This window comes from Canis lupus, chromosome 11, assembly GCF_011100685.1.
Source record: "Canis lupus familiaris isolate Mischka breed German Shepherd chromosome 11, alternate assembly UU_Cfam_GSD_1.0, whole genome shotgun sequence".
NCBI lineage: Eukaryota > Metazoa > Chordata > Mammalia > Carnivora > Canidae > Canis > Canis lupus.
In genome coordinates this window covers 24910007-24936716 of record NC_049232.1, presented here as the reverse complement: position 1 = coordinate 24936716, position 26710 = coordinate 24910007, and the positions used below count along the sequence as shown (strand labels likewise).

Genomic DNA, 26710 nt, shown 5'->3' with positions numbered 1-26710 from the left:
AGTTACTCCTAATGAATCACGGGGAGTGTCCACGCTTTGGATGAACCTTGGTTGAGCATGATTCAGGCAGAGAGTGGTCTTGAAAGCAACCAGGAGACAACAAACATTCATTAATTTGTCAACTTTTTGTAAATGAATGGCCTCTTGTTTGTGGAAGTTTCCTGGAGTTAGCAGAGTGGACCACAAGTTCGTATGGCTGCTTTAGACGATGTCTTTGCTTGTTCGACTCACCGGGTGGACTTGTTGCCTCCCAGAATCCTTTGTGTCTTAGGGTCCCTGGAGGTTCCTCACAGGAGGAAACGAGGCTCCAAGAGCTGGCCCCGGGGACCTCCACCTTGATACTCCTCCTTATTTGGAGGGGCTTGTCTGTTCTTATCAAAGTTACACTTTTGCTTAAAAAAAAAAGTAACACCCCTCTGCTAACTTCAGCATGGGCAGGTGTGCCAGCAGTCATCGGGTTCTGACATACGTGTCATCACGGTGGCACTTGGAGGGCCATGGGCCTCTGGAGTCCTCCCTGAGGCTTCAAGGCCCTTCGTGGTAATGTGGCCACGCTCTCCCATTTTGCCATCTACCACCCCAGCTCCAGCCTGTTAGGAGCCCAATGAAACACTTCGGTTCCCCAGACTTGCCTTGATTTCTCTGGGGAGAAAGGTGCTTTTCCTACCTGGAATGTTCTTCATCCCATCAGCTGGCTTAAACCCATTTTCCATAGATGTCTGTCTGTCAGGGAAGTCTGACTCCCTGACAGGCAAGGTGAGGTACCACCCCTTCTCTCCAAACCTGCTGAACTTACCCTCCTGTTGCCTGTCCTCCCTGTTGAGCCGTGAGCCCCCGTGGGCAGGAACACCATCAGCTCCCTCTAGAGGTGGCATTCTCTGTGCTGCACAGAACGGGAGCTCTGCGGGTATTAATAAAATAAATGTGTCAGTGTCCCAGGTCACTCTCAGGGACTCTGTAGCCAACCCACAAAAGGGAACGTCCTCTCCTCATCTCAGCATCTCTGAGGTAGTATCCCCCACTCACATGGGTGTTACGACCCTTTGCCAGCGGGCTTATGGGATGTGCCCACAACAGCAGGCTTATGGGATATGCCCACAACAGCTTGATTCTGGATTTTAGAATCAATGTAGCTAATTAAAAAGTAACTCGAACTGGAAAACAAGTTTAGAAACAATTAAGATAATTAAAATATCACTACCTTAATTGAGATCAAGCAGTGAGCTTAAAAACTAAAATTAATTTAAAAAATTACATGAAGCCTATAATGAACTTGCTTTCAAATTCAGCATTTTCCAGCTTAACACATCTCTCTTTAATTTGTTCTTCTTTTTTTTTTTTTTTTTTTTTGGAAAATTTTGTTTTGTAAAATTTATTAAACGAATTAATTGGACATGGGTTCTGTGCCAGTTGACACTTGATTGGTGTTGGGGAATGGGGGGGATGAAATCTATCTTCCGTGGGTGTGTGCCCTGTGCAGGTAGGTTTTCCTGCTGTGGTCCACAGAGGTCCTGTGGGCATCGCAAGGGACACTGGCAGGGGGTCCAGGGTTCTGCCATTGGGGGAGAGGGGCAGTACTGCATCCTGTCCTCAGGCATGTGGTGGGAGAGAGAGCACAGGCTCCAGAAATCATTAGCCCCTTGAAAAGGAAGCTTATAGGTCTGCTCCCAGTTATCACTGACACTCAGCTCTCCTCCTACCTCCTTACCTGCACAATTTCCCTGCACCTTACCAAAAGGCCTCTCAGATGCCACTTATTATTCTGATCTGTTATCACTCTCTTTAGAAAGTGGAGCCACACAGCCCTGGCCAATGCGGGTGTCTGCTGCACTCCGGTGTCACTGCGAGCCTTGGGGCAGCTTGGAAAAGCACATTTGGGAGATTGCATTTAAAGGGAAAGGACACGCTCCTTGCACTGTCCTCATCCCCTCTCAATCTGAACATTGCCGTTTTTCAGACACAAAATGCACCGTGGTGATTAAATGAATGCTGACAGCTTGATTTATTAGTTTTATTGTTCTGTGAAGTTCATTTACTCAATATAATTTGCATACATGTTTGAAGTATTCAGACCCTGGTAATTAATTTTTAGCAGACTTTATTTCTATATGCAAATTGTTAAGTATGTGTATGGAGTTAAATGATTTTCGTTTACTAGTATTTTTGGTTGGATTTTTTTAAATTATTTTTTTATTTTAAGAAATGCTGGCTTTGAGAATTGGAGGAACAGTGATCTATAGTAGTTAACCTAATGGTAGCCTGACATGTGGCAAGGCTACAGAAAGAAAATGGACTGGACCACTAGTCTGTAGAGTGAGCTGAAAGGTAACTCCAGCAGAGAGAGTGAGCAGAGGGCTTCAAGGTTTTCCAAGGCAGGGCACTTCACCTTCTCTGGAAACCCTGGGGCTATGTGAGGCCCGTGGGGCAGTCCTGCATTTCTGGCCTAAGCAGCACCAGATTTCCTGGCTACCCTATACCTAGACCCCTGGAGTCTCTTTCTGCCCTGAAGGCTTCCCAAGAACGTGGTGCACTTGTGCGCTCTACTTGGTGTGAGGTGGGACCCCACAGCCAGCTCTTCAAAGGAGATCCTACATGATTCTCATGCTGCTGGCCAGCATGGTGAGGAGTTTGCATTCTGGAGTCAACTGACTACGTGTCAGATACCCTCTGCGCCTCTCATCCATGACTCTTGAAATCTTTCATTTGTAAAATGGGCACATTGGCAGCTGCCACCTCTTCAGATGGTTTGGAAAACTAAATACGGTAATCCAGTTATAGGGCGTGCTTCATTGCCTGCATCTCTGAAGAAGTGGATGTTATTTTTGTTATTATGAAGGGTTATTAATCATTCTGGGGACAAAATGTTAAAAAAAATCAGCAAACACCTATGAGGTGTGTCACATACATCAGATCTGTTTTAAGTACTCAAAAATACTAACTCATTTGGTTCTCCTGACAATCTAAGCAATAGCAGATGGTATTACCCACATTATGTGCAAGAGGTAACTGAGGTTTGAGTAAGCAGCAGAGCCAGCATTCAAACTCAGAAAACACTAGGCCTGGGGTTTGCTCTTCTGTGCTATGCAAGTCTCGCTTGGTTACTTTGAGCCAGCATTGTCCATTGAGGACAATCTGGGCTGCAGTGTGGACATGGATGTTTGTGGGGTTGCCTCCAGAAAGAAAGAGAAACTCAAGTTTGGCAGTGAAGCTGGTCATGAGGTCCCCCAGCTTTTGCTGTCCATCACCCCTGTCCATTTCCACCTCAGCAGCACACTCCAATGAAAATCCCTAGGCTTCTGCAACCATGAGCACCTGTCATGGAAATGCCAAAGCTGGAACCTTGGCTGGGGTGGCCTGTGGTTTGGTCCCCAAGTCTCTGGTGATCCATACCATCTTACTTCCATCCCGTGGTGAGGAGAGATGGCGAAGCATTGGCATGGTGGTTGTTTGGGTCATCTGTAGTTATTGTACAGGTTGGCTCAATTTTGCATGAGTCCTGGAAAGCCAGTTAGGGTTGGCTGGGCAGCCTCCCCAGGGTCGGTGGGTGACACTACAGGAAGTCCAGTGGCCTGAGCTTCTCATGGGGACATGCCCAGGACCTGGAGCACTCCACCCGGGGCCAGGAAGTTCCCTCTGTGAGTTTCTGGGAGGCCCAGCCTTGGAGGACTCAGAGAACAGACCCAGGCCCCACTGCCCTTTGCCTCCTGGATGCAGCCCGCAGCTGAAGAGTTCGAAGTGAACACCCTGTCCCTGGGGCTTCCATCAGCCTCTTTTCTCGTCCTGTGGCTTGTTTCCCTATGCTAAGCTTTGGACAGTGGGCAGTCCCTTGGGGAGTAGGCTGTGTCACGTGCTGCCCCTGGGCCTAGGCCCTGAGTCTTGTTGCAGACTTGACTGCCTGATGGTCATCCTGCCTGTGCTTAGGGCGGCTGAAGCTGCTGCAGGAGAGGGAGCCACCCTGAGCTACTCAGGCAGCAGAGCTGCCTCTGGATTCAGTGTGCTCAGGTTCCCTGGGAACTCCCCCACAGCCGCCTGAGACAGGAGGTCTTGAGGTTTGGGGCCTGCAGGGGCTGAGAGGAATCATGACCTCCCGGAGCTCAGGGGTGCCATGGTCCCCGAGAGACCTGGTGGTTGAGGGGATGAGGGCATTTCTCACGGCAATTTTGCCCTCCCTGCTTGGGTTGCCACTTTTTTTAAAAAAGGTTTTATTTATTTATTCATGAGACACAACCCCCCCCCCCCCCCACACACACACACACACACGGAGGGAGAGAGAGAGAGAGGCAGAGACACAGGCAGAGGGAGAAGCAGGCTCCATTCAGGGAGCCCGATGCGGGACTCGATCCCAGGACCCCGGGATCACGCCCTGAGCCAAAAGCAGATGCTCAACCACTGAGCCCCCTAGGCTCCCCGGGATGCCACTGTGTTTAACCAAATATCTGTGTAGGGAGGACAGGGGGAAATATCACCTCCTCTGGCTGTGGAGAGAAGTTGTGAAAGATTTACTGCCGAATACATTTTGGGCCTGGAGCTGGGAGATGGTGCAATTGCTTTTGTTTTGCAGAGAATCGTTGCGGCCTCTCCTCTGCTCTGAGGAGCCCGTGTGCCTCCGCTTGCAGCGCCCTGACTAGGGAGGGCCCCCTGCCTGGCCCGTTCTGGGAAACACTGCAGTTGGATCTGCAGTTGTGGTAGACCCTTCCTCTGTTGCCTGGGTTGAATCAACATTCCCTCCCTGCCCCCATTATTCCTGCCCACGGGCTGCACTCAGGAATCAGGTGGAACCTCTTGCCATCACCCCGGATGCCTCCCTGCATTGGTGGTGTGTGTGGTCATCATGCCTCAGTGGCCTTTTGTAACTTGTCTTTCCCAAACTCTTCTCCTCCTTCAAGATCCAGCTCACATATTAATGTTTCATGAATCCAGGCCCCAGAAATTGATCTCTGTGTCTCTCGAGCTCTGTTATCATTTTATATGCCCATCATGGCCCTTACCTCCTCCTGCCTCGCACAATAAATATTTATGGGTCAACTTTCCCCCTCCTTATTATATTGGGACTTTGTGTGGCACAAAATGGACTCACGCATCCCGAGGTTCCTCACAAAATGTAAAACAGGCTTATGGATGCACACAGTCCATGTTGATTGAACTGGAGCCAAAAAAGCTTTGTCCTCAAGGACTTTTTACGTTGTAAGGTATAAGTAAAGGTAGGCATGGATGAAGTCGTAAAAAGCAATTGCAGGCAGATAACCAAAGAGGGAAAGGTAGCTCTTGGTCCTTCGAGCATGTAAGATTCTAAAGGATTTTTAAAGTCGTTCCTGCCTGAGGTGGAGAAGCTGAAACTCCCCAAAACACAATGGAATAACTGTCCTGATTGTGAAAAGGAGTAAGTGCCACAGACACAGAATTGCCCCTGGTTTCGGTATCTGATCCAATACCCAACAGCCTCAGAAAATAGCACGGAGTGTGCAAACACAAGGTCTATTTGTTTCCCACTTGTTTATTTGAATAGAAAGAAAAATTAAATATCCCTGGAAGTCCTGACGCCCCTCTTCTTGTTCTCTTTGCCTCAGCCCTGGACCCCTCCAAAGACCCCTGCCTGAAGGTGAAGTGCAGCCCTCACAAAGTATGTGTGACCCAGGACTACCAGACTGCCCTGTGTGTCAGCCGCAAGCACCTGCTCCCCAGGTAAGGCAGCAGGCTGGGAAGCGCCCTCCAGCTGACAGATCTGGTGGTAGCCCATCTCTGACAGAGGGGTGGGGGGGAATGACAGCAAGGAGGTGGAGGCAGGAGGAAAGCATGTGCTTCTGTCACCATTTTATATGGTAGTTGGTGCCTGCAGTCCTTCTGGGTATGAATCTCAATTCTCAAACACAGGTTTGCAAATAATTTCAATATCTGTATTTGCTTTCAATCAACTTTATATGTCTCTGAGCCCTCGTCTGAGCAGAAGAACAAAAATTCCCCTCTTGGTCATGGTGGGGGGCATTCTTCCTTCCAGGATGGCCCCAGAAATCCAGGAAGCTTATAGCCAAAGAGGCGGCCTCTGAGCTTTAGTCTCCTGGTTACCACTCATGTGCCACTATGATCATCCTTGGAGGTTCCTTGTCTGCAGGCTGTCTGCTTTTGTGCCCGCAAAGATGCCTGTGGGCATCTTTGTCAGGCTGGGCGCCCTGGTTTGGGGTCCTCCCTCCTCAGGACCACCACACCACCATTCCTCCTGAGGATGTGTCTTGCTATTTTCTCAGGATGCAGCACCTGATGTCTCATCTTCCCCACCCATGACACAGTAGGTCTCCCCACTGGCCTTCAGGGTCCTTGAAGCCTTTATCTGTTACCCTTACCTTCTCCCAGCCTTATCCATCCAGTGGGCTTAGGCTTCTGTAGATGACAGAAAGTCTTTGAATTTGGGCTACATATGCCGTCAGTCCTATAAAAATACTTGAAAAAAGAACCAGCACATGTGTGAACCCCTGCCCCCCCCCACACACACACATGAGACTTCCTTTAACAGTGGGGTTGGGTTGGTGTGGGTGGGAGAAAGGTGATTTCAGTGCCTGTTCACCCTTCTTCTTGTCCTGCTGTGTGGTGGAGAAGTGTAGCCATGAGCACTGGAATCATCACACTAGTTTGGCATTTGGCAATGCGATCTTCCATCCACCTGTGCAGTGCCAGAACCTCAGGAAAGAAACACAGCCTTTCTGGAACATAGTTCCCACAGAAAGGTGCCTCTTCTAGCTTCTGTTCCTTAGCTCTATTTTGACTCTGGGCCCATACAGGAAGGGTTCTGTCCCTTCCCACTCTTTTTTTTTTTTTTTTTAATATTTTATTTATTTATTTGAGAGAGAGAGTGAGCTTGAGTGGGGCAAGGAGCAGCAGGAAAAGCAGGCTCTGTGATGAGCAGGAAACCCAATGAGAGGCTCCATCCCAGAACCCTAGGATCTTGACCTGAGCCGAAGGCAGACGGTTAATTAACTGAGCCACCCAGGTATCGCCCACCCATTCCTGCACTTAAAAAAAAAAAAAGATTTTATTTATTCATGAGAGACCCAGATAGAGAGGCAGAGACACAGGCAGAGGGAGAAGCAGGCTCCTTGCAGGGAGCCCGATGTGGGACTCGATCCTGAGACTCCAGGGCCAAAGACAGATGCTCAATCACCCAGCCACCCAGGTGTCTCTTCCCACACTTCTTGAAGTATAGGCAATGCTCATCCCTTTGGCTGCTCCTCTTGGGACATGTTCTAATTTCCTTCAGTTTCCTAAATGGTTTCCTCTGAGCCTGCCTGGGAAGCTCCATCATGGTCCAGCAGAAAAATCGTCTGGAGCAGAGCCCTCACCCTGTCTGCATCTGCAAAGCTAGTCCCTGCAGCTCCAGCTCCTGACCCAGCCTCCATGGCCACCTAAAAACAGTTATCCTTGGTCTCTGTAAGACTGAGATGCAGGGTATAGTGTGTTTTGCTCTTTCCCACAGACAGGAATCTTCTCCCTGGAAGTAAAGGTAGATCTCATCCCTGAACCTTGGCATGTGCCAGGCTTTGTACTTAGCACCACATCCTTGAGTTCTTCCAGCCATTTTCTCAGGCTGGTATTTATTTTTGTTTCTACTCTGAAAATGAGAGAAGTGAGATAAGAGAGGCATTAGCAATTGGCTTATACATCTAGTAGGTGGTAGCCAGGATTCAGACCCAGGACTATCCATCTCCAAAGCTTATGTTTCCCGTTACTACCATGTGTTGGCTTCTCCCTTTGTCCTGTCCTCATCTATCCCTTCATTCACTGTTATTTCACAGAAAGGTATCGAGTACCTCCCATGTGCCAGGCTTGCATTACACCCTACAGCTACATACTTCTCTACCCTGGAGGAAAACCAACTTTGCTGTGGAGTGGGATATAAAAACACTTGGTTGTTATTATCACTAGAAAGTGTTCTTAAGGCATACATACTCCGAGAAAGCTATCTTAGGTTCTCTTGCTGTGCGTGATGGGGCCTCTTTTGCCACAAATGCCCAAATGCCCTTTCTGGGATAACCCTCTAGGTTTCAGCCATCTGGTAGTAGATGTGTGTGTGGGTGTGCAACATGGATAGTCTGTTGCCTGTTTCCTCCTGGAACATAGCCCCTCTGTAAGTGCCACCCAGGAGATTTTCAGCATGACACTCAAATCTGTGCAAGGTGGAGGTGGGAACCAGGCACGTTCAGGTGGATGTGGTGTTTGTCTGGGCTTGCTGTGTTTCCCTATGAGAAGTACCACCAGTTGTTTGCTTGCATTGAAAGTGTAATCCTTGTCTCCCACATCTCCTGGTGGCCACAAAATTACAGTGACTAAGAACATGAATTAGGGAATGAGACCAATCTGGGCTCCATTCCCAGGCTGGCTACTTCCTTGCTCGGTGACCTTGGCAGGTTACTTTGCCTTTCTGAATTGGTGCTTTATCATCTGTAGAATGGATTTGATGAAAATACTTACCCATTACTCTTTCCTCTTTGTTGGGAGACATCCTCTAGGAATCCTTAGGCAGAGAGTTTACGGGTAGTAAGTGTGGTTAGTTCTTGCACAGGGTATTTTGTGCATGCTTGTTCTTGTCTGAGAGTTTGATGAGATGCAGGTGCATCACATGATAATGGCTGGTCTTTCAGTTGCTAAACCAATTATGATCATACTTACTGTCACTGTCTCACTCATTCTGAAAGGTCAGCCAGGAAACCCCACAGTTGCATGCTGCTGAAAAGGCAGCCCCTCCAGGTGCCCTGCCTCCTTACCAGTATGACTGTGCCTGCTTTTCCTTCCTTCTGGAGGAAGCTGTGAGGTTTAGCATGAGGATTACGGCATCATTACTTCTGCCTACTTTGTGATTCACAGCAGGTAAGGACTAAGAAGATGACCGCATTTCTCATGATAGGGACCTTTTGTTCATTGGAAAAACAGCCCAAAGAGGAGGCTGTGATTGAGACAGCATGCCCACTCCCTTATCAGAACCTGGGAAGTGGTCTAAGCCAGGGAGACTCAGCAGCGGTGTTGGCTGCGGTGGTGGGGCCCCCTTCCCCACCTCCCTCTTGGAGGCTCAATTACTCGGCCTGCCATATCAGCCAAGCGCACACCTCTTCTTAGGGTCTTGGACACCTTCTCGGATGAAACATCTGTCCTGCTGCATTATGCTTCAAGGGTCCCCTCTGACCAAGGAGATGGTGTTGACAACTCTATTTATTCATCAGTCAGGGAAGTAATCTTTCTCTCCGTGAAACATCTGTAGACAGTCCCATCAGCCAATCTGGCCTCTGCAGCAGCTCAAGAGGTAAATCCCGCCTGCAAGATAGTCAGCAGTGCACACACGTGGAGAGGCGGCTGGGCCAGCCTTCAGCTGATTGTGAGGCTACAGATTTAGGCTGTCTTGTCAAGTGTATTGAGACAGAGGATGGTGAGCGAGCGCATCAGTGAGAGAATTTCATTAGCTTTCCTTGCCCACAGAGATTGAGCCAGGGAAGAAGCTGTTTGACATTCACATCTGTGACCACAGAGTGTCTGGGTGGATGGGCCAGCATTTTGGTGGGGTGCCAAGTGGGGCAAGCAGTCTCTCTCTGCTGGAATTATCCTTTATTAGGGTCGTTTTTGGATATGGGTTTGCATTTGGATTCATCTAGAGGCTTCAGCTAATCTCACATTTTCTTTGGAGAATTCTCCTTGGAAATTCTTTGTTTCATCTCTTCCTACTATCGAGCCACACTGAATGGGCTCAGGAGAGGGTGAATTCTGGGTTGTGTGTTCACCTTTTAGGTTCTCCAGAGAGGCCATTTATGCACCAGGAAGGCTGCCTGGAGTCGGAAAGCCTCTCTGAAATAACTTTTTAAAAATATCTTAATTGATTTTTGATATAACAATCTTTGATGCTTATTGTAGGAAACACTAAAAATACAGAAAAGTAAAAAGAAACAGGAAATAGGCAATGGTCACACAAGCTAAAAACAGTAATTAAACGTTCCAGTACATTCCCTTCCATTGTTTTTTTCTACTTATGGGTTTTATCCATTGGTTTGTTCTTCTTACAACTTGATCATCAAGGGGTGCCTATCCTATATATAAAAATTTGGACTCTCTTCAGTTAATTTTTATAAATGAATGTTTTTATGATATATAACTCTTTGTAGATACAAATTTTAAAGATTATATGACATAGTGTACAGAAGAATAACTTGAAATGGATTATAGACCTAAATATGAGCTAAGAATATAAAACTTCTGGAAGAAAACAGTAGTAGCCTTGGATTTGACAGAGATTACTTAAATAGGTAAAAAGGCATGAACCATAAAAGCAAATAATAATAAATATCATTTCATCAAAATTAAAAAACTTGATCTTCAAGAAACACAGTAATAAAATGATAAGCCATACTAAGAGAAAACATTGTAAAACACAGATCTTACAAAAGGTTTGCATCTGGATCATGCAGCGAAAGCATATGTCCCTACAAAGACTTACTCATGAATATTCACAGCAGCTTTACTTTGTAATAGCCAAGAGCTAGAGGCAACCCAAAGGTCCATCAACAGGTGAGTGGATAAACAAATGGTGGTATATCCATACAGTGGATGACTACTCAGCAATAAAAAGAGATAGGCTATTGATGCATGCAATGTCATGGATAAATTTCATAATAACTACGCTGAGTGAAAGGACATGGACCAAAAAAAAAAAAAAAAAAAGAATATGTACTCTCTAATTTCTATTTCCCTGAAATCCTAGAGAATGCAAACTAATCTGTGGTGATAGAAAGCAGATCATTGGTTGTCTAGGAGAATAGAGCGGTGGGGCTTCTGAGCATTCTTTAAAGCTAGATAATACGAATGGATCTTTGGGGAAATAGTTACACTCTGGTATTAGACGCGAAAAATCCCACCGGCAAAAGAACTCCTTGAGGGATGAAGAGTTTTTAATGCGGCAATGTGTTATTCTTCCTGACTTAGGTTTAGAAATATTGTCATAGGCTGTCTTAAAGAAAATGACCTCTCAGGAAACAAGCATGGACAAAAAGTCATAGAACCCACTGAGGGCTCCACCCTTAGGGATTCACTGCCAGTCAAGATGGCTGCTGCTGATTTATTGCTCTGGCTGGGCAGGAGCTGGAGGTGGGATTCTCCCTACAGAGCAATGAACATTGATTTTACCTCTCTGTTACCATTGATTTTCATTTGGAGAATGGAAAATTGAAGCATTTGTTTTAAGCCTTGCAGACAAGCCGCATTCTCAAATTCGGCAAGTGTATTGTGAACAGGAGGAGAGGGTGTCAGGATGGGACTTAGAATATCTGAGCGTACCCTTGGAAGCCTTCTGGGAGCAGTGGGAACTAATCTGTTTTTAAATAAGGAGCCGACGGCCAGTCTTCCCACTGGGCTAGGCCTCTCCAACGTAATGGCCCTTTATCTCCGCTTCCTAATTATCTGGAATAACAACGAATTCTCTGCACCAGCGAAGAATTCAGATTGAGTCCAGGCTCGTGGTACTGTAGACCAATCTGAGAGCTTTCTGTCTTTTATGTGAACTTGGAAAAAAGAATCAAAGTGTTTGAGGTCAGAGAGAAGTACATGACAGAATGTGCCTCAAATACCAAACTCTCAGAGGATATTTGAAAGGATGGTGGTTATTTCATCTCAGTTTTGTTTTACAACAAAGCACTGCTTCCTGCTACAGGGGCTTTGAACGGGTTGATTATACATACACATGTCTGTCTGGGTTTGGCAGACACATGGCCACATGGCAAGTGGGTGATTCGTAGGTGTCTGCATGGCATTCTGGTACCTCCCACCTCGAGACCTTGCCAGTTACCAAAGTGCGATCATGCTTGTATCCCGCATTACATTTTTATCTTTAGAGAGCTCACACTTCTTCTCCAAGAGGCCTGCGCATTGCCTTGTGTTCTATTTTAACCTCAGGGAGATGTTCCTTTTCCCCCCTTCTCTGGGCCTGGGTAGAGCTCTGATGAGGGCTTGGTGCTGTTTCTAGGCTGTTGGTGGAATTTATGCAGCTGAGTTTTGGGTTTGAGGCCACTTCTGAATCAGCCACCTTATTAAACAGGAAAACCATTACTGTGATCTCTTTACCCATGGTCACTGAGGAAAACAGAGGGAAAGTGGTTGGTTCGAGGGACACTGCTTCTTGGCCACCTACCATGTTAGACACACTTGGCAGAAGGGATAGTGCCAACTTCTCGCAGTAGTTGTATAGGTCTGCATTACAATTGCCATTTTCTTAAAAAAAAAAAAAGATATTTATTTATTTATTTATTCACTCATTCATTCATTTATTCATTCATTTGTTCATTCATTCAGAGATAGGACAGAGATAGCTAGAGCACAGGCTGCTGCAGGACAGGGGTAGAAGGAGAAGTAGACTTCCCACTGAGAAGGGAGCCCAACATGGGCCTTGATTCCAGGACCCAAACCAAAGGCAGATGCTTAATTGACTGAACCACCCAGGCACCCCTATGATCCCCATTTCACAGATGGGATTATTGAGGTTCTGTCAGTAACTACGTTACTGGCAAAGGGCCCATAAAGGGCAGATTTGAACCAGAATGGAGGACTATCCCAAGGCCACCTTTGCTGTATAATCATGGGTGTGAGCTCTAACTGGCTTTTTCCATCCGTACTAAAGCCCACCATCAACTAGCCAACCAGCCAGCCTGCTCTTGGCCCTTGAGGTTGTGTGTGTGGACTGGTGACCTGTCCTAATTCCTGCACCTCACAGACCCATGGGTAGGGGCCTGGGAACACCTGATTCCTCCTTTTCTGTGCCCAAAGTGGTAATTCTGGGCTCATTTTTACCCTTTGTGATTTTCCTGTAAGGTGTCATTGAAACCACGTGTCACTTAAACATAAAGAGATATTTATTTACTTTAAACCACAGACTTCTTTTTTTTTTTTTTAAATGGAAGTATCGTGTGCCTCTGCTTGTAAGGACCTGGCTGCTTCTGGGGACCTCAGTGAGCAAGATTTCATAACTCAAGCAAACCAGTTACTTTCTCTATTCCTTTGTTTTCCTCTTTGAAATTGAGAGTATTGATTACACAGGCTTGACAACAAGAGCAGCAGAGAGAAAAAGCAATTCATAATGGAGATGTGAGTAATTGTGTAGAATTTTTAGTCCCTTGGAACAAAGGGGATGAAGTGAGAGGCAGATCTTATTTTGTAAGGCAGGTCCACTAGGCGAGTTTTATAAACACATTAAAATCATGACTGTCGGTAAAATTTACCAGACCCAAATTTGGCCCTTCCATTGTTTTCCCTTTATTTATTTATGTTTTAAACTTTACTGCCAATGCCACACAGGTTAAACCCGAAGATGAAGAGCAAATGAGGGCAGCTACTATGAGAGTAAGCGAGCTCTCCCAGAGAGTCTGATGGCATCTTGCCTGGCTGGACAGTTGTTTCTGACTGTGACTTTTAGGGACCAGAGCCTCTGCCCTGCCAGAGCCCTCTCCAGCCCCCACCACCCAGGTGCTCATCTCTCCCTCCCCGGTTGCATTGCTCCAGAAGCCCTTTCCAGAGAAGGTAGTTCATATTTCCGGTCGACCCTAAGTGCACTGGATCATTTTCTTTTTTTTTTACTTTTTTTTTTTTTTTTGCGCCACATTCTCTTTGTAGGAAATTGGAAAGTTTTTATCATTGAATCCCCAGAATGTGCATGTGCCCAGGTACAGAACTTTTGGAAAGCTAGAAAGCCAAGAGTCTGTGGAATTGGGCCAGGGACTGATGTTAACACTGCCCTCCTGACTCCTACCTCTGTGTCTGAGAGAGCCTGAGTGAACCACGCTGTGCTGGGGGTCTCCCCAGGATAACAGGCTGCAGTTGCTCTGTTTATTGATGTCCTGGCCTATTAAGAGATGGACAGAGAGGCATATTTCATGCATCAGATTCAAGTGGATTAGAAAGAGGAGGTTGAGGTGGGGGTGCAGGTTTCAAGGAGGTAATCGCTAGGTGTGATTCCCACCAGGGCTCAGGGCATGCTGCGAAGCACACAGGTGTGAAGCATTACATCAGCATGTCCATCCCTAAACACTAGGAAACAGACAAACTCAAGCCCCCCTGCAGCTCACTGAAGATGTTCTGTGGCTTGTGCCTCTTGGGGACCCTTGATGGTATCCAGAGAGAGGAGTATCAGGGTGGGAGGGGGGACCGAAGCCCATGTGGTCCTTCACAAAACACATCATCTTCTTTTACACAAGGGGTGAGATTGAATTTTCTCACTTACACTAACTTCTGCTTTAATTTTCTGAAATCTCTTTCCTTTACCTTTGTTATTAATAAATCTGCTGTGGACTGCTTGCTTTTCTGCCGAAACTCATCAAGATCTCAACTGGTAGGTTTTCAGTTTAGACATTTTATATCTGATTAATTCAACCAATGAACCATGAAAGACATTCTTTATGGATATCAGGCACCATAGTAGGGCCCATCTGGGGCACTGAGCATGCAGGTTCTGGGGCCAGAAAATGGACTCAGGATGATTTAGATGAGCATCCAAAGCTATCTTTAGAAGTACTTTTGTTTTAAATAGAATGTTCTCAGGCTAATGTCCTGTCTTTAATGTTCCTCATGGAAAGGGTGGGCAGAGGGCAAGACCCTCCATGCACAGAGGGACAGGAGAGATGAAAATTGATTAGTTTGGGGACTTTGGTACCTTTCCAAGGCACTCTCTTAAATGATGTTTTTAATGCGCACACACTGAAACGGATGTGGCTCTATTACTGAGCTGGGAAAGGCCTTCTTTTCAGTTTGTCCATGGTTACCATGGCTGGAGATGCTGGTGTGTCCTGCTTCCTGCTGAACCACAAGTGGCGCTTTTCACTACCTAATGGGGAGAGAGGAAGCCCTGGCTCAAACTTCCCTTGGCTATGAGTAATTCTCTAGTGGAGGGCAAAATGGCAGAGCTCTGGTCCAGCCTGGAATTGGAGTCTTCCTCTTGGTAGATGCCAGGGGAGGCCATCCATGGATATGGTGATGGTGACCAAGGGCTTCAGGACTTGAATCCCTCCTGTCATGATTTTGGCAGGACTAGCCCTCAGGAAACAGCTCACGCACACCAGTGATGGTAGGTTGAATGTCATTAATTCAGAATCCACTAAGTTGGAGTCTGTGATAATTTCTTGATTTAACAAATATTTATGGTGCCTTCCATTTGCCAGACCCTGCTGCGTGTTTGGAATTCTGTGATGAATGGACATAATCTAGCTTTACAGAGAGTAACGTCTACAGGAAAAGAGAGATAAAAAAAGAAATTAAGAATCTAATAAGAGAGGATAAGAGCAGGATGAGGTAGGATAAGAGCAGGATGTTGTAATGGCATCCCTGCAGTTGTGTGGCAGAGGTGTGGGGTCAGGGCAAGGCTGCCCCGAAGCCCATCTTCTCCATAAGGGCTATTCTGCCCTGGAGACACTTTCCTACACTAAATCTCCATTTCCTTATGAAAGGCTGACTTTCAAAGTAGCCTGTGGCATTGTGACAAGGAAACAGAAGGCATGGTGCTGGTGCATAGTAGATGCTCAATTAAAGTTAATCTCCTGTCTGAGTCTTTAGTTCCTCAGATGGAGGAATAGCCCTTGCAGACCTTGCAGAGTTGCTCAGGCCTACTCGAGATCACACAGGCAATGGCTCAGCTGTTGTTAACCTTCTGGATGGTATCAGTTGTCCTGCTTGGACAGACAACTGTCCAATTGGCAGTGTGGGATCTTCCCTGCTGGCAGAATGCACACCCCACTCCTTGTTACACTCACTCCCCTTACTTGCACTGCCCACACTCCCTCTGGAACATAAGCTCAGGTCTTGGCACATGTTGGTGACATATTGAATGGACGAGTGGGTCAGTTCAGCCAAGAAAGAAGCTGGAGATGCAGGACCAGACTGGTGTCTTTAATTAGGAGCTCTGAGAGGTTGGCTAGTCTCTCTCCAGCTCTCACTCACTGTGTGAGGCACCTTCCTTATAGTGGGTTGAGTGGCTTTTCTGTTGGTAACTCCTGCACATTAGTCCAGGGTCTACTGTGGAACAGCACTGGACTTGCACATTTATCACTCCCTGTGCCACCACATTCTGTAGTATCATGTCTGTACGTGGGAACAGCTGGGAACCTGACTGAGGGTATCTCAGAGTGACTTATGATAAAGGGCTGCAGGGTACATCCAAGGGACTTGGAACATAGGACCACACATGCTCAGAAGAAGGCATAGGGTGTCTGAGGGAGCCTCAGAGGGAGGTGGCATGTGAGTGGACACTTGCGAAAGGGAGGGAGGATAGTGGTAGGGGAAGGTCAGTGTGAGAGAAGACCCAGGCCAATGGAGTTAGCCTTAGTTCCTGGCCACCTATCCAGAAAATTCTCTGCTGGTGAGGGCCACAGAGCCTTGTCAGGGCTCTGCTTCTTTCATATGACAATGTAAAGAAAGCCTTCAGATCAGGGGCAAAATGATAGTACTGATGGGGCTGCTTTTACCTCCTTCAGAGCTTTAGGGGAATGGCCAGCTATTGATGGTGTGGAGATGGTGTGGGTGATGGTGCTCATCTTCTCAAATGCCACGTGCCTGTCAGCTTCCTGTCTGTCTCTGGGCCTGTCTTGCAAACAGCAGTGTCCCTGATCATGCTGTCTCCCTACTTCTGCTTCATCTTGCTAGCTTGTTCTTCCCAAGGTAGATCATACATATGTGGTGTTCTTTCCCTCATACACAAGCTCATAAGAATTGTCCCCCACCCCCAGGAATGCAAGCAAATATTTTCTAAGATGATAGCAGCAGAGCTGACGGTGGAATTGTGTGCACTTGCACACGCCCTTGTGGGCACACCTGAGCTTTAAAACAACTAGCTGGAAGCTGTGTTAGCAGAACCCTCAGTTCTTTGGGCCCCTTCTGCAAAGAGTCAGGATTCTGAATGCTCGAGGAGGGAAGCCAAATGAAAGTCTCGGCCTTGGGCTTGCTTGTGCATCATTTGATTTTTACCAATTAGCGTGTCCATTGCTAACGATTTCCACTAAGATCTCAGGGCTGGAACAGGACCTCTCTTTATTGGGCCAGCACATGAATAACAGTAAAACAAATCAAACAGGGATGCTGAAGGTCAGCGGGTAATAGTCACAATTTCTTTTCTGCCCCCTTTTAGGGAGAATGGATTCTTAAAACTGAATACACCACTCTCCACTCTCCTATGGGAATAAAGAAGGCTCAACTGTTCACTCACATTTACTTATGTTACGCATGCGGGCTGTCATTGCTTGTAGGCCATGTTCATTCCCTGAGCTGAACTCTGAATTAAAACCCTACCATCAGTGCCTCCCAGCGCCCCTTGGTGCCCCTGGCCATGCTCTGTCACTCTCTTAATGGGAGATGACTGCAGACCAGAGTCTCCAACCCATTAGTGGAATTTCCATCATCACATCAACCCGCTAATCTTCCTGATCCGGTCAGGAAACACTCAGAGCAGAGTCTAGGCTAAAAGTAGGTTTGATGAGGATCCCTGGACATATATATTAAGTTCCACATATAAGGAAACCTCAACTTCACATAATGTTGAGAAATGTGAGAAAGATGAGAGATCTGCATTTGTCTTCTGGCACATTCCTTTTCTTCCTGCCCTTTTGGCCACACACATGGCTTCTGACCCTCATAAATGTAGAAGGGCTGGGAGGGGTGAGTTTCTGAAACAGATGGCATAATTTCATGGGACGTAGAGATTTTCCTGGATGAGGTAGCAGTCTGTGAGAATCTTTACTGTATCAAGGTATATGAGTAAAGGAGTTCAGGTAACACCTCCCTCACATCAGTGCAGGCATTCAGAGTAATTAAATAGGACCATAGTGGTGACATGGGAAGTGTGTTAGAAGTCTATCAGTTACAACGTTAGCATCATCTTTGAATTCTGGGCCCAATTTCTGGCACATAGCAGGTATTTATTAAGTGTTTATTGAAACAGCAAAGACTGTGTTAGAATTCTAGCTCTGCTTAAACCCTCAAAATAATTTGGGAATTTAGTTCAGATACAGTGATCAGACCCCTTAATCTTCACTGAAATATTTGAGGCTGCATCACCTTTATTTGGGTAAGCTAAGCCCCTTTATTCCCAGCCCTCCTTCCTGCACTGAGGAGAACTTTATTCCATTCCAACCCCCCTAGCTTCTGCAAACATGACCAGAGACCTGGGGGACCCCTCAGGTGTGGGTTTGGCTGCATGCAATTCCTTAGAAATTCTGAAAATGCATTTCATGTTTTAGATTTGGAACAAATGAGACAAAAGCAGCACATTATTGTCATTGAGTTAGACATTAGCCATCCAGAGTCACAAAGCAGAAATTCCCTTTCTCATACCCTCAGGCCTCTCTCACTGACAGAGTGTGCTTTCATCACCACTTTGAGTACATTTCCATGGTCACGTCCAGTGTTTTTGGAAACTCTCATCTGGCTATCGAATCTTCTCATCTATGAAAAGTAGAGGCATCCCCAGCTGCCTCGGCCATGACACAGCTCAGGTGACAGGCAGGTCAGGGAGACTTGAGTTGACATTGACATACATCTGGAAAGATGTTCCTGCTTTTGGAATTGCCTGCATACCAGGCATATAATTTTTTTGGTGGCCCTGATTCTACTCTAAAACTGTAAAATAGGCACTTTTCCTATGGGTTTGAAGGTGATTGAGAATTCTTTTTGTTGATGGTCTGGAAGCATGCCATGAACCAAGGGCTTTTTCCTCATTCCAGGACGTCTGTCTCTACTGAGGTATTTGAGCCTTGACTTGGAATATGTTATGAGCCTCACTGACCTTACCTGGGTCAAGTCAGATGGAGGAAAGCCACACAGAGATGCTGACTTTCCTGTGGTTGACTTGCCAGCTTGAATCAGTGGATCAGTCGGTGCTTCACTCTGAGGACTGGGACCCACCATGCGAAGTGTGGTCCTTCCTGTCTCTGCAGGTCTGCTCTGCTCCTGAAGCCTCCCCAACTTACTCCCCAGCATAGCTTCCCATGTTCACCATATCTTTTCTCCACCTTGGGGATGTTGGAAGGGGTAAATGAGACACATTACTGCATAAAGGGCTTAAAGCAATACCTGAAACTTAAAGCTTAAAACATGTCAGTTACTGTTGGTGGTAGTAATAGTATCAGGGGGACAGTAAGTCCTCACTAAATGCATAGCTGCTGTTATGTATCTGCCATTTAAATTTCAGGCATCTGTAAGCGTGTCTTTGTACCACATGGGTGCCCAGTGGCACTTGGGACATTCCTAGGCACACCGTAGTTTTAGTCCATGAATACTGAGAACTCTTCCTCTTGTTCTTTGATGGATATTGTGCATTAGGAAAATTGGACTCTTTGGGACAGGATCTTGTGTCTGTAATCTTCTTCCTTTGGAAGAGGAAGGAGACTCATGAGCCCATGGATACCAGGATGGAGAGTGTCTGACATGAGAGCCCGTTTCTGTCATCAAAGCAGCTTTTGTAAATGACACAGGCCATTATGCTCGTCCTGTATAATTTTATGACTTTGTATAATGACTCAAATAACCCTAACAACAGAGGAATTATAGCATCATTTTACATGACAGATTATTTCAGTAGTTAACATGTTTTTCATTTCAATTAACATCATTATTTTGTCTCTGGTTCAAAATAGCCACCACGTCAGCTATCTGAGTATCTTCCATCCTTGTTTTAGAAGCAATTAGTTCTGATTTTGCAAACAAATTCAAACTTATTTTTGAATGGGCAGTTTGATATTAACAAGACAATAAAATGCTTGTGATGCTGGCTGCCAGCAAACAAACACTGGGATTACTGGAAAGGGACCCTTCTTGGGTGGGGTTCTCCATGGCTCTGTGCTGACAGGTCTGCTTTAGAGAGCTGATGGGAGAATAAACACAGAACAGAAGGAAAGGTCCTGGGAGTGTGGCTGGCTGTTTCGTAAGTCTCATGTTTCTCCCCTTTGTAAAAAGGGGCTAATGATAACATCTACTGTCAGAGGGTCGTGGTGCATGAGGAGTCAGGGAGATGTATTCAGGGCACTTAAACTGGCAGGTGATAGTCACACCAAACTATTAAAGTCCTGCTACTGTGACTTAAGATCTAGAATCGCTTCACTCTTTGACCATCTGTTCACACAGAGTAAAGCAATTTTATTTAAAGTTATGCAAACCTGTGAGAATACCAGGGTATTATACCATGAAGGACCCTTCTTCAATAACCAAGAGAAAAAAAAAGTCAACCATCCTACATATGCTGTTAGCAACCCCCACCCCCAGTATATCCTTGAAAATTTTTGGACACAAACTATTGAATTTCATTGTGCAGGATGGATGTGAGGAAATGTATATTTGCACATCTACCACCTAAAAAATTATTCCAAATGTGTCTGTCCTGCCATTATTTTGCCTTAAGCCTTGGCTATGGTCCTACTCTGGCCATGGCCAAGTGAAATGCTGGATCGCAACTGATGTCATCAAAGATCTCCTCGGTGTCAATTGTGGTGAATTGGCAGGAGATGGGACTTGCCTTGATTGGTGAGGGTAGGGACATCTGAGTGAGGAGCAACAGGATCCAATGGGAAGCAAGAGCAAGAAATTCTTGAACTTGAGGGTTAAGGTTAACTTTTCCAGGAACTAGGACAGAACATGTTGGAAAGAATGGTCTCAATCTGGCCAGTCTTGCTTGTAGCTGCTGCCCTCTTGTAAGAGTGTGAGTTGCTCTTGTAAATAATATGAACACTAATAAGTTTATTTATATACACTTAAGAGAAATCCTCTGAGTGGTGTTCCAAAGAATCATTTTGGAAGACATAAGTCTTAAAATTGAAACTATTAACATGTGATTCTGCGTTGTGCTGTTAACTTGCTAGAAAATCCAGAGGCCCCATCATTTGAATACTACTCAATAATGTTTCCTGACAATTTCCATTGTTTGGACTTTCACTTCAGGCTAGATTTCTTTATAAATAATACTAAGCCTAATATTTACTTTTAGTTTAAAAAACATGTAAATATTGTGAAGAATATAGAGAAACTTACTATTTCAGCGGTTCTTGAGGATTCCTGAGAATTGTGATTTCTCATTCCTAAACCTAAAAATTGGTATCTGCTAGGGATTTAGAACTCCCATCAGAGGTCCTTAGCCAGCTTGGGAAGTGGTTCAACCTTTGGAATAGGAGGATCCTTTAGGCCCTGAGATGCAGAGGAGAATTCCCTCCACACTTCTCAGTTGTCTTTAGAAATTTTTGCTAATCGTTGTTTTTTCAAGTTTGACTCAGGATTTTTGGGTCTCTTGAGTTCTTGTTGCTTAAAATCACATGATATGTTATTGTCTGTTTAGTGCTAGTAATTTCCAGAGATAAAGAGAGAAAGTTCTAAAGGTCTAGATTAATAGAGTCACTTTTTTCACTGAACAAACTCATACGTTGAGAGTTGACTATGTTTCCAAGCCCCAGGCGCACAAAAATGGTAAGACCCAGTCATTTCCCTTGAGGCGTGCACAGTTCATTGAGGAAGATAGACTCAAAAAGGACTGCTTTATGTAACAGTGGATGTCACAGCTGGGTCTGAACAAGGTGTAATGCTGGAACAAATACTGTCATGATCAGTTCTCCTTTGAGATCAGGCTCACAGGTTCAGGAGAGGCTTCATGAAAAGCAGTTGATTTGAAGCTTGAATGAGGGACAGACATTTGCCAGTCAGGCAGAAAGTGTTTGCCCAGTCGTAGAGACTTAAATTTGCATGGCACATGCAAGAAACATGTAAGAGGCTCATGTGGCTAGCTGGAGTTGGATCACTAGGACTGAGGGATGGGGAAAAGTGGTGAGGGCAGGAAGAAGAGGTATCCAGGATGAGCTCCAAGGCTCTTAGCCTGAGTATACCCCGTGTCCTGTTGGAATAATCATAGCCACTTAGAATTTGATCAAAGTTGATGCAAGATTCTCATTGGAAAACTAGTCCAGAGCATGACTAGAAGTGATTGCCAGGACCACGATGGCATGGGCAAGCAGCCTGACTGCTTGTGGAGAGGCCGACGGAGGCTTCCTGGAGGAGGAGGGTATTGAACTGGGCCTTGAAGAAAGCCTTCCTTATGAAGCAGAAAAGATGGAGGGGAAAAATGTGAGTGGGAATGAAGATGTGTCAGAGTGAGGAAAAGTCCACATGGTGGCACAGGTGCACAAAGATTGTTAGTGGGCTCTGGGAAACAGCAGAAGTTGGCTGGAGCAAAAATACTTGGTGGTTGTGGTCAGTGTATGTGTGTGTCTCGAAGGAGGAACAAAGCAAACACTGATCTGTAAAGGTAGGTCAGTCAGTTTAATACTAAAACTAGTAGGAATTCAGCCTATGGTCTAGGAGGTAGCAAAAAGGTGGAGGTTTTAAGTATGGGAATCACATCATCAGATTTGTGCTGAAGAATCATCACTCTTCTTCAAAAACATAAATGCTGGGAATTTTGGTAAACTTAAAAAAAAAGACTGAGAATAAGCAGTTAAGCACAAGAGAAAAAGGAAATTCTTGTGGCCTGCCAGTTATCTGTCTTCTCTCCCTAGTGGGGTGCTGCTGGGTTGGGATTTTCTTTGCCGTACTGTCAGCAGGGTAGGAGGTATGATTGCCCATAGCACCAGCCAGGTCAGGGTGGAATTAGGACTTTGTGGCCAACTGAAAGGCTGGCAGGACCTGCTTCCCAGATTAAATTGCTTGTGTCACCCCAGATGATGAATGTCTGGACATTGAGTATAGCAGTTCCATCAAGATACCTTCATAGGATTTCATTCTTGACTTAAAAAGTGAAATACCTTATAGTCAGAAAACTTGGTCCCTTGCCTTGACTGTGTTGGTTAATTTTTAGGGTTTGGACTGAATTGTGGATATTGAAATTTATGTACAGTAGCCAGGGAAGTTATGCCTCCTTGGGTTCACATATATTTGTACATAATTTTATAGAATTTGGTCTCCGGACAGAGACTGTGGGTTTGTGTGCCATGCCCACTAGAGTCCTAGTAAGATAAGGGACATCTGAGTCTGCTCCAATATAACAGGTGTGCTTGTTCTACTGGAAATGTGAAAATTTAGATTGGGTTGGCCTTTTTACCTCTAGTCCTCTAGTCATAGGCATACTATGAGAGGTAAGACATGGTGCTTCCCTTCCACGAGACATGGGGTATATTCAGCTTACCTCTTTGTAGCTGTGGAGCCAGGGACAATGTTTCAGAGGAGCTTTATTTATAAAATTGAGTCCTGATAATGAAAATACAGATGCCAAAATAGGGATTAAAGTGGTCCCAAAGCAGTGTAGCTGTTTCCAGGATAACTTCATTTGGACAAATACATGAGAGGTAGATTTGCTATATTTCTGTGTACCACTGGCCAACTCCCTTCCCGTTTGTGTCTGATTCATCCTGTATGAAATAGAGCTGTTGGAATGGATTTGTTTTAAGGTATTTTCTTGTTCTGACAGTCTGTGATTTTGTGATGAACCTCTGAGTGCCCATTGCGATGGTCAGCACATAGAAACTCACCACAGGGATCTAGGGAGCCTCCATGATGCACCCGACCTGCTAGTATATACCAGTCAGCCTCATCTCTTTGTGTCCCCATAATAAACTTAGTTTAATAGTCAAGTTCAGGCCCAGGGGCAGGGATGACCTATCCCTAACTAGTAGTTCATAGTGATTTCATTTCTTCCTCAAAGCCATTGGCTTGGGATTCCCTGTTCCTTCCTCTCCCTTTGGTTCATCTCCTTCTCTCCTCTGGTGCATCCTTGAACATGGTTATGTCTGCCCCAGCAGAGCTGCCACTCTTTGGACTTTATAGCCCCTTTCTGGGAACTCATAACAAGAATTGCTTCAGCATTGGCCATGCACGCTGGAGACTGACCCAGGAGAGGGGTTGCCAGATGCCAGAACTGCTCCCTGTATTTGTTGATTCATCATCAGTGTCAGGCAGTCTGCTGTGTGAATGATGATAAATGTGCGATGTTCTGCTGAAGGAATCATGGACTCTCAGATTCACCCTGTGCTGACAGCCTGCGTGGAGTCCCATCACCCATCCTTCCTTTTCCTCTAGTCCCAAACAGACTTTGAGTGAGTAAACTATGTTTGGCAAAGAATAATGGAAAGCCTCATGCCTGTGTGATTTAGGAATGCAGATGTTTTTATTCCAGACAGAGAGGCCAGGGTCAGGTGGACAGCTGCTGTGGAAGCAGGGAGTCACTGGAGAGAGAACTATCCCTGACAAACACGTAGATGCCCCCGAAGAAATTTCAAGTTAGTAATGTAGGCGGGGCTGATAGAGGCTGAAGAAGAGAGCTTATCCTTGGCCACTGTGCAGCTGTGTGAATGTCATCATAGGCCTAGCCACCAAGTGTCTTCATGACTTTGGGCAAGGCTCTTAGCCAACTTGGGTTTCACTTCTGGAGTAGGTGATCTTATAGCATCCTTGTAGGACCTCCTTTCTTCAGTTCATTGGTCAGACAGGCCCAGCCCTGTGGCCCTGCCAGCTTGGGCTCCCCTGGTGGCCCCAAGGGTTAGGCTGTGGATACATGGTCAGTCTCAAAGGTAGTTTCCCGAAGAGTCATTCCTCCTTTGACTGCCTCCCCCAAATGATGAGGGAAGGTTTGAGGTAGGATAAGAACCAGATTGTGGGGAGGTGCTCATCCTACATTACTTTCCTTCATTTGGAAGAAAGTGGGTTACCTCAAACTCCAAACCCAAATTCATATGGAGTGGAAATGCTTTCCTTGTGTGGCCGCACGAGTTCTTCTGGAGAGTTAAATGCCATTCCAAGTCTTGGGCCTAGGAATGAAGGCACGTTTCTCTGGCAGTGGTAATTTCCTCCTCTCTACCCCAATCTGTTGTTGGGGCAAATAAGAATTCTAGTGACAGCTGATATTTTTATGGCTTTCTGCTTTTTAAGCATTATACCGAGTATGTGCATCAGCTAATTCAGTCTCATGCCACTGACTTGAAGTAGGTCTATTTCTCTCCATTTTACAGATGAGGAAACTGAGGCTTACTTAGAGTTCTGGGGTTATTACATATTCTGCCAATATCACACAGTGACTAAGTGGAAGAGCTGAGATTGGCACTTGTCTTCTGACTCCAGAACCCAGAGGTTAACCTCCAGGTAGCACTGCCAAGAAAAAAACTTGCAGGGCAACTGTGATTACTTGGTGGATGGGCTGTCCAGAGATGCTCGTCCTCCCGCTGCAGCTGGCCATGGGGCCATGAGAATCCCTCCCCGTGCTTTGTGTGGAGAGCATCTGGACCCCAGGAGAAGGGCGCTGTCACTGCAGTGGCTTATGATTCGGGGGTAGGGTTCCTTCCATGGCCGTAAGCCACCCTAACAGCATCATTTATCATGATGACGCAGGTTAGGATGGGAGAAACTGGAGCTGAGCAGAAGAGTAGAGTTCTGATGATTTCAGCCGTTGCAAGTGATGTCACGCCAGGGCCTCTGTAGAATGGCCATTTGGAGGCTAGACCGAAAGGGCTTCAAAATGTATCCAGGGATCGTTTGCCACAGCTGTGATGATGTCAATGGGTTGTTTGGAGATGCGTTTCTGTCCAGACTGCTTTCTGAGTCTGTGGGGCAGCCCCCTAGGAAGGCTGTGAGCTCAGGCTGCAGCCTGTCCCGGGGGCTTGCGAGCTGATGGAGCCACTCCCTCCTTGTTTCTTTTAATGTGTTGTGAATGTTTTTTCATGTCACCAAGTCACGTTTTTCATTATTTCTAACGGTCATGTTGTCCTTGGCTCACCTGGTGGGTTGGACCAGGGCTTTAGGAACAGATGCGCTTGTCCCCATCAGCTTGTTAGCACAATGGGAACACCCCCAGAGTTCTCCAGGGTGCGCCCGGCTGTGGGACCAGCCTTTTGGTTTATTTATTGGGCTTTTGTCCAGGCAACTTGCAGGGGACACCCTTGGGGACCAGAGCTTCGGCGAACCTAACCTCTCTTTCTCCATCCTCAGGCAAAAGAAGGGGAATGTGGCCTACAAACACTGGGTTGGCCCTTCGAACCTGGTGAAGTGCAAGCCCTGTCCCGCGGCGCAGTCAGCCATGGTCTGCGGCTCTGATGGCCACACCTATACTTCCAAGGTCAGTCATCTCTGTTCTTTTATCTTGTCATTGAGAATATCCCATGGCTTCTTGTTCTGACAAGTCTCTGTACCAAAACTGGGGTCTGTGAATCTTGGTGGGCTCTGGACCTTGACCTTAAGAGACTGCCACATGAATGGATTCTCTAGCCAAAGAGACAGGATAAAAATGTCACTTCCCATGTAACTAGAGGGATCAAGTATTATGAGGAAAGGGTGGTTCTGAGAGTGGCATGTGATCCTGAAGTCAATCCAGGCAGGCTTCCTGGAGAAGGCCAGGTAGCAAGCTGTTCCAAAGATATAAATCATATAGCTCAGCCAGAGGGCGTCTCTGGAGTTTGCTGTAAGATGTGATTGCCTATGTGCTACAGCTCAAGCTGCAGTGCTTTCTCTCTGTCTTCCTGTTGTTTCTGGGAGCCTCATTTGCGGGTAGGTACTGGGGCTAAAGACAGGTGCTGTCAGCAATACCCTGGCCACTTGTGGTCCCCCTACCATGTGGTACTTGGGCTTTTCTACTGGGTACCGTCTTGGTCCCTCCCTCTCTCTGCACCCAGGTGACAGCTTGTGTTCCTGTGAGCCCCTCACCATCCCACCCTTTACACCGTGGAGACCCCACAAGCCTGGGAGAGCCCTCAGC

At 46.2% G+C, this 26710-nt stretch overlaps 1 protein-coding gene across 3 annotated transcripts in view; it reads left to right on the top strand.

Moving 5' to 3' along the window:
- SPOCK1 (SPARC (osteonectin), cwcv and kazal like domains proteoglycan 1) overlaps nt 1–26710 on the top strand; it is a 495339-nt gene that overhangs the window by 330510 nt on the left and 138119 nt on the right. For all 3 annotated transcript variants that reach the window (XM_038552240.1, XM_038552239.1, XM_038552241.1), the window contains 2 exons: nt 5568–5682; nt 25948–26074. In XM_038552240.1, the coding sequence (XP_038408168.1) occupies nt 5568–5682; nt 25948–26074 (242 nt within the window). The remainder of the gene's footprint in view (nt 1–5567; nt 5683–25947; nt 26075–26710) is intronic.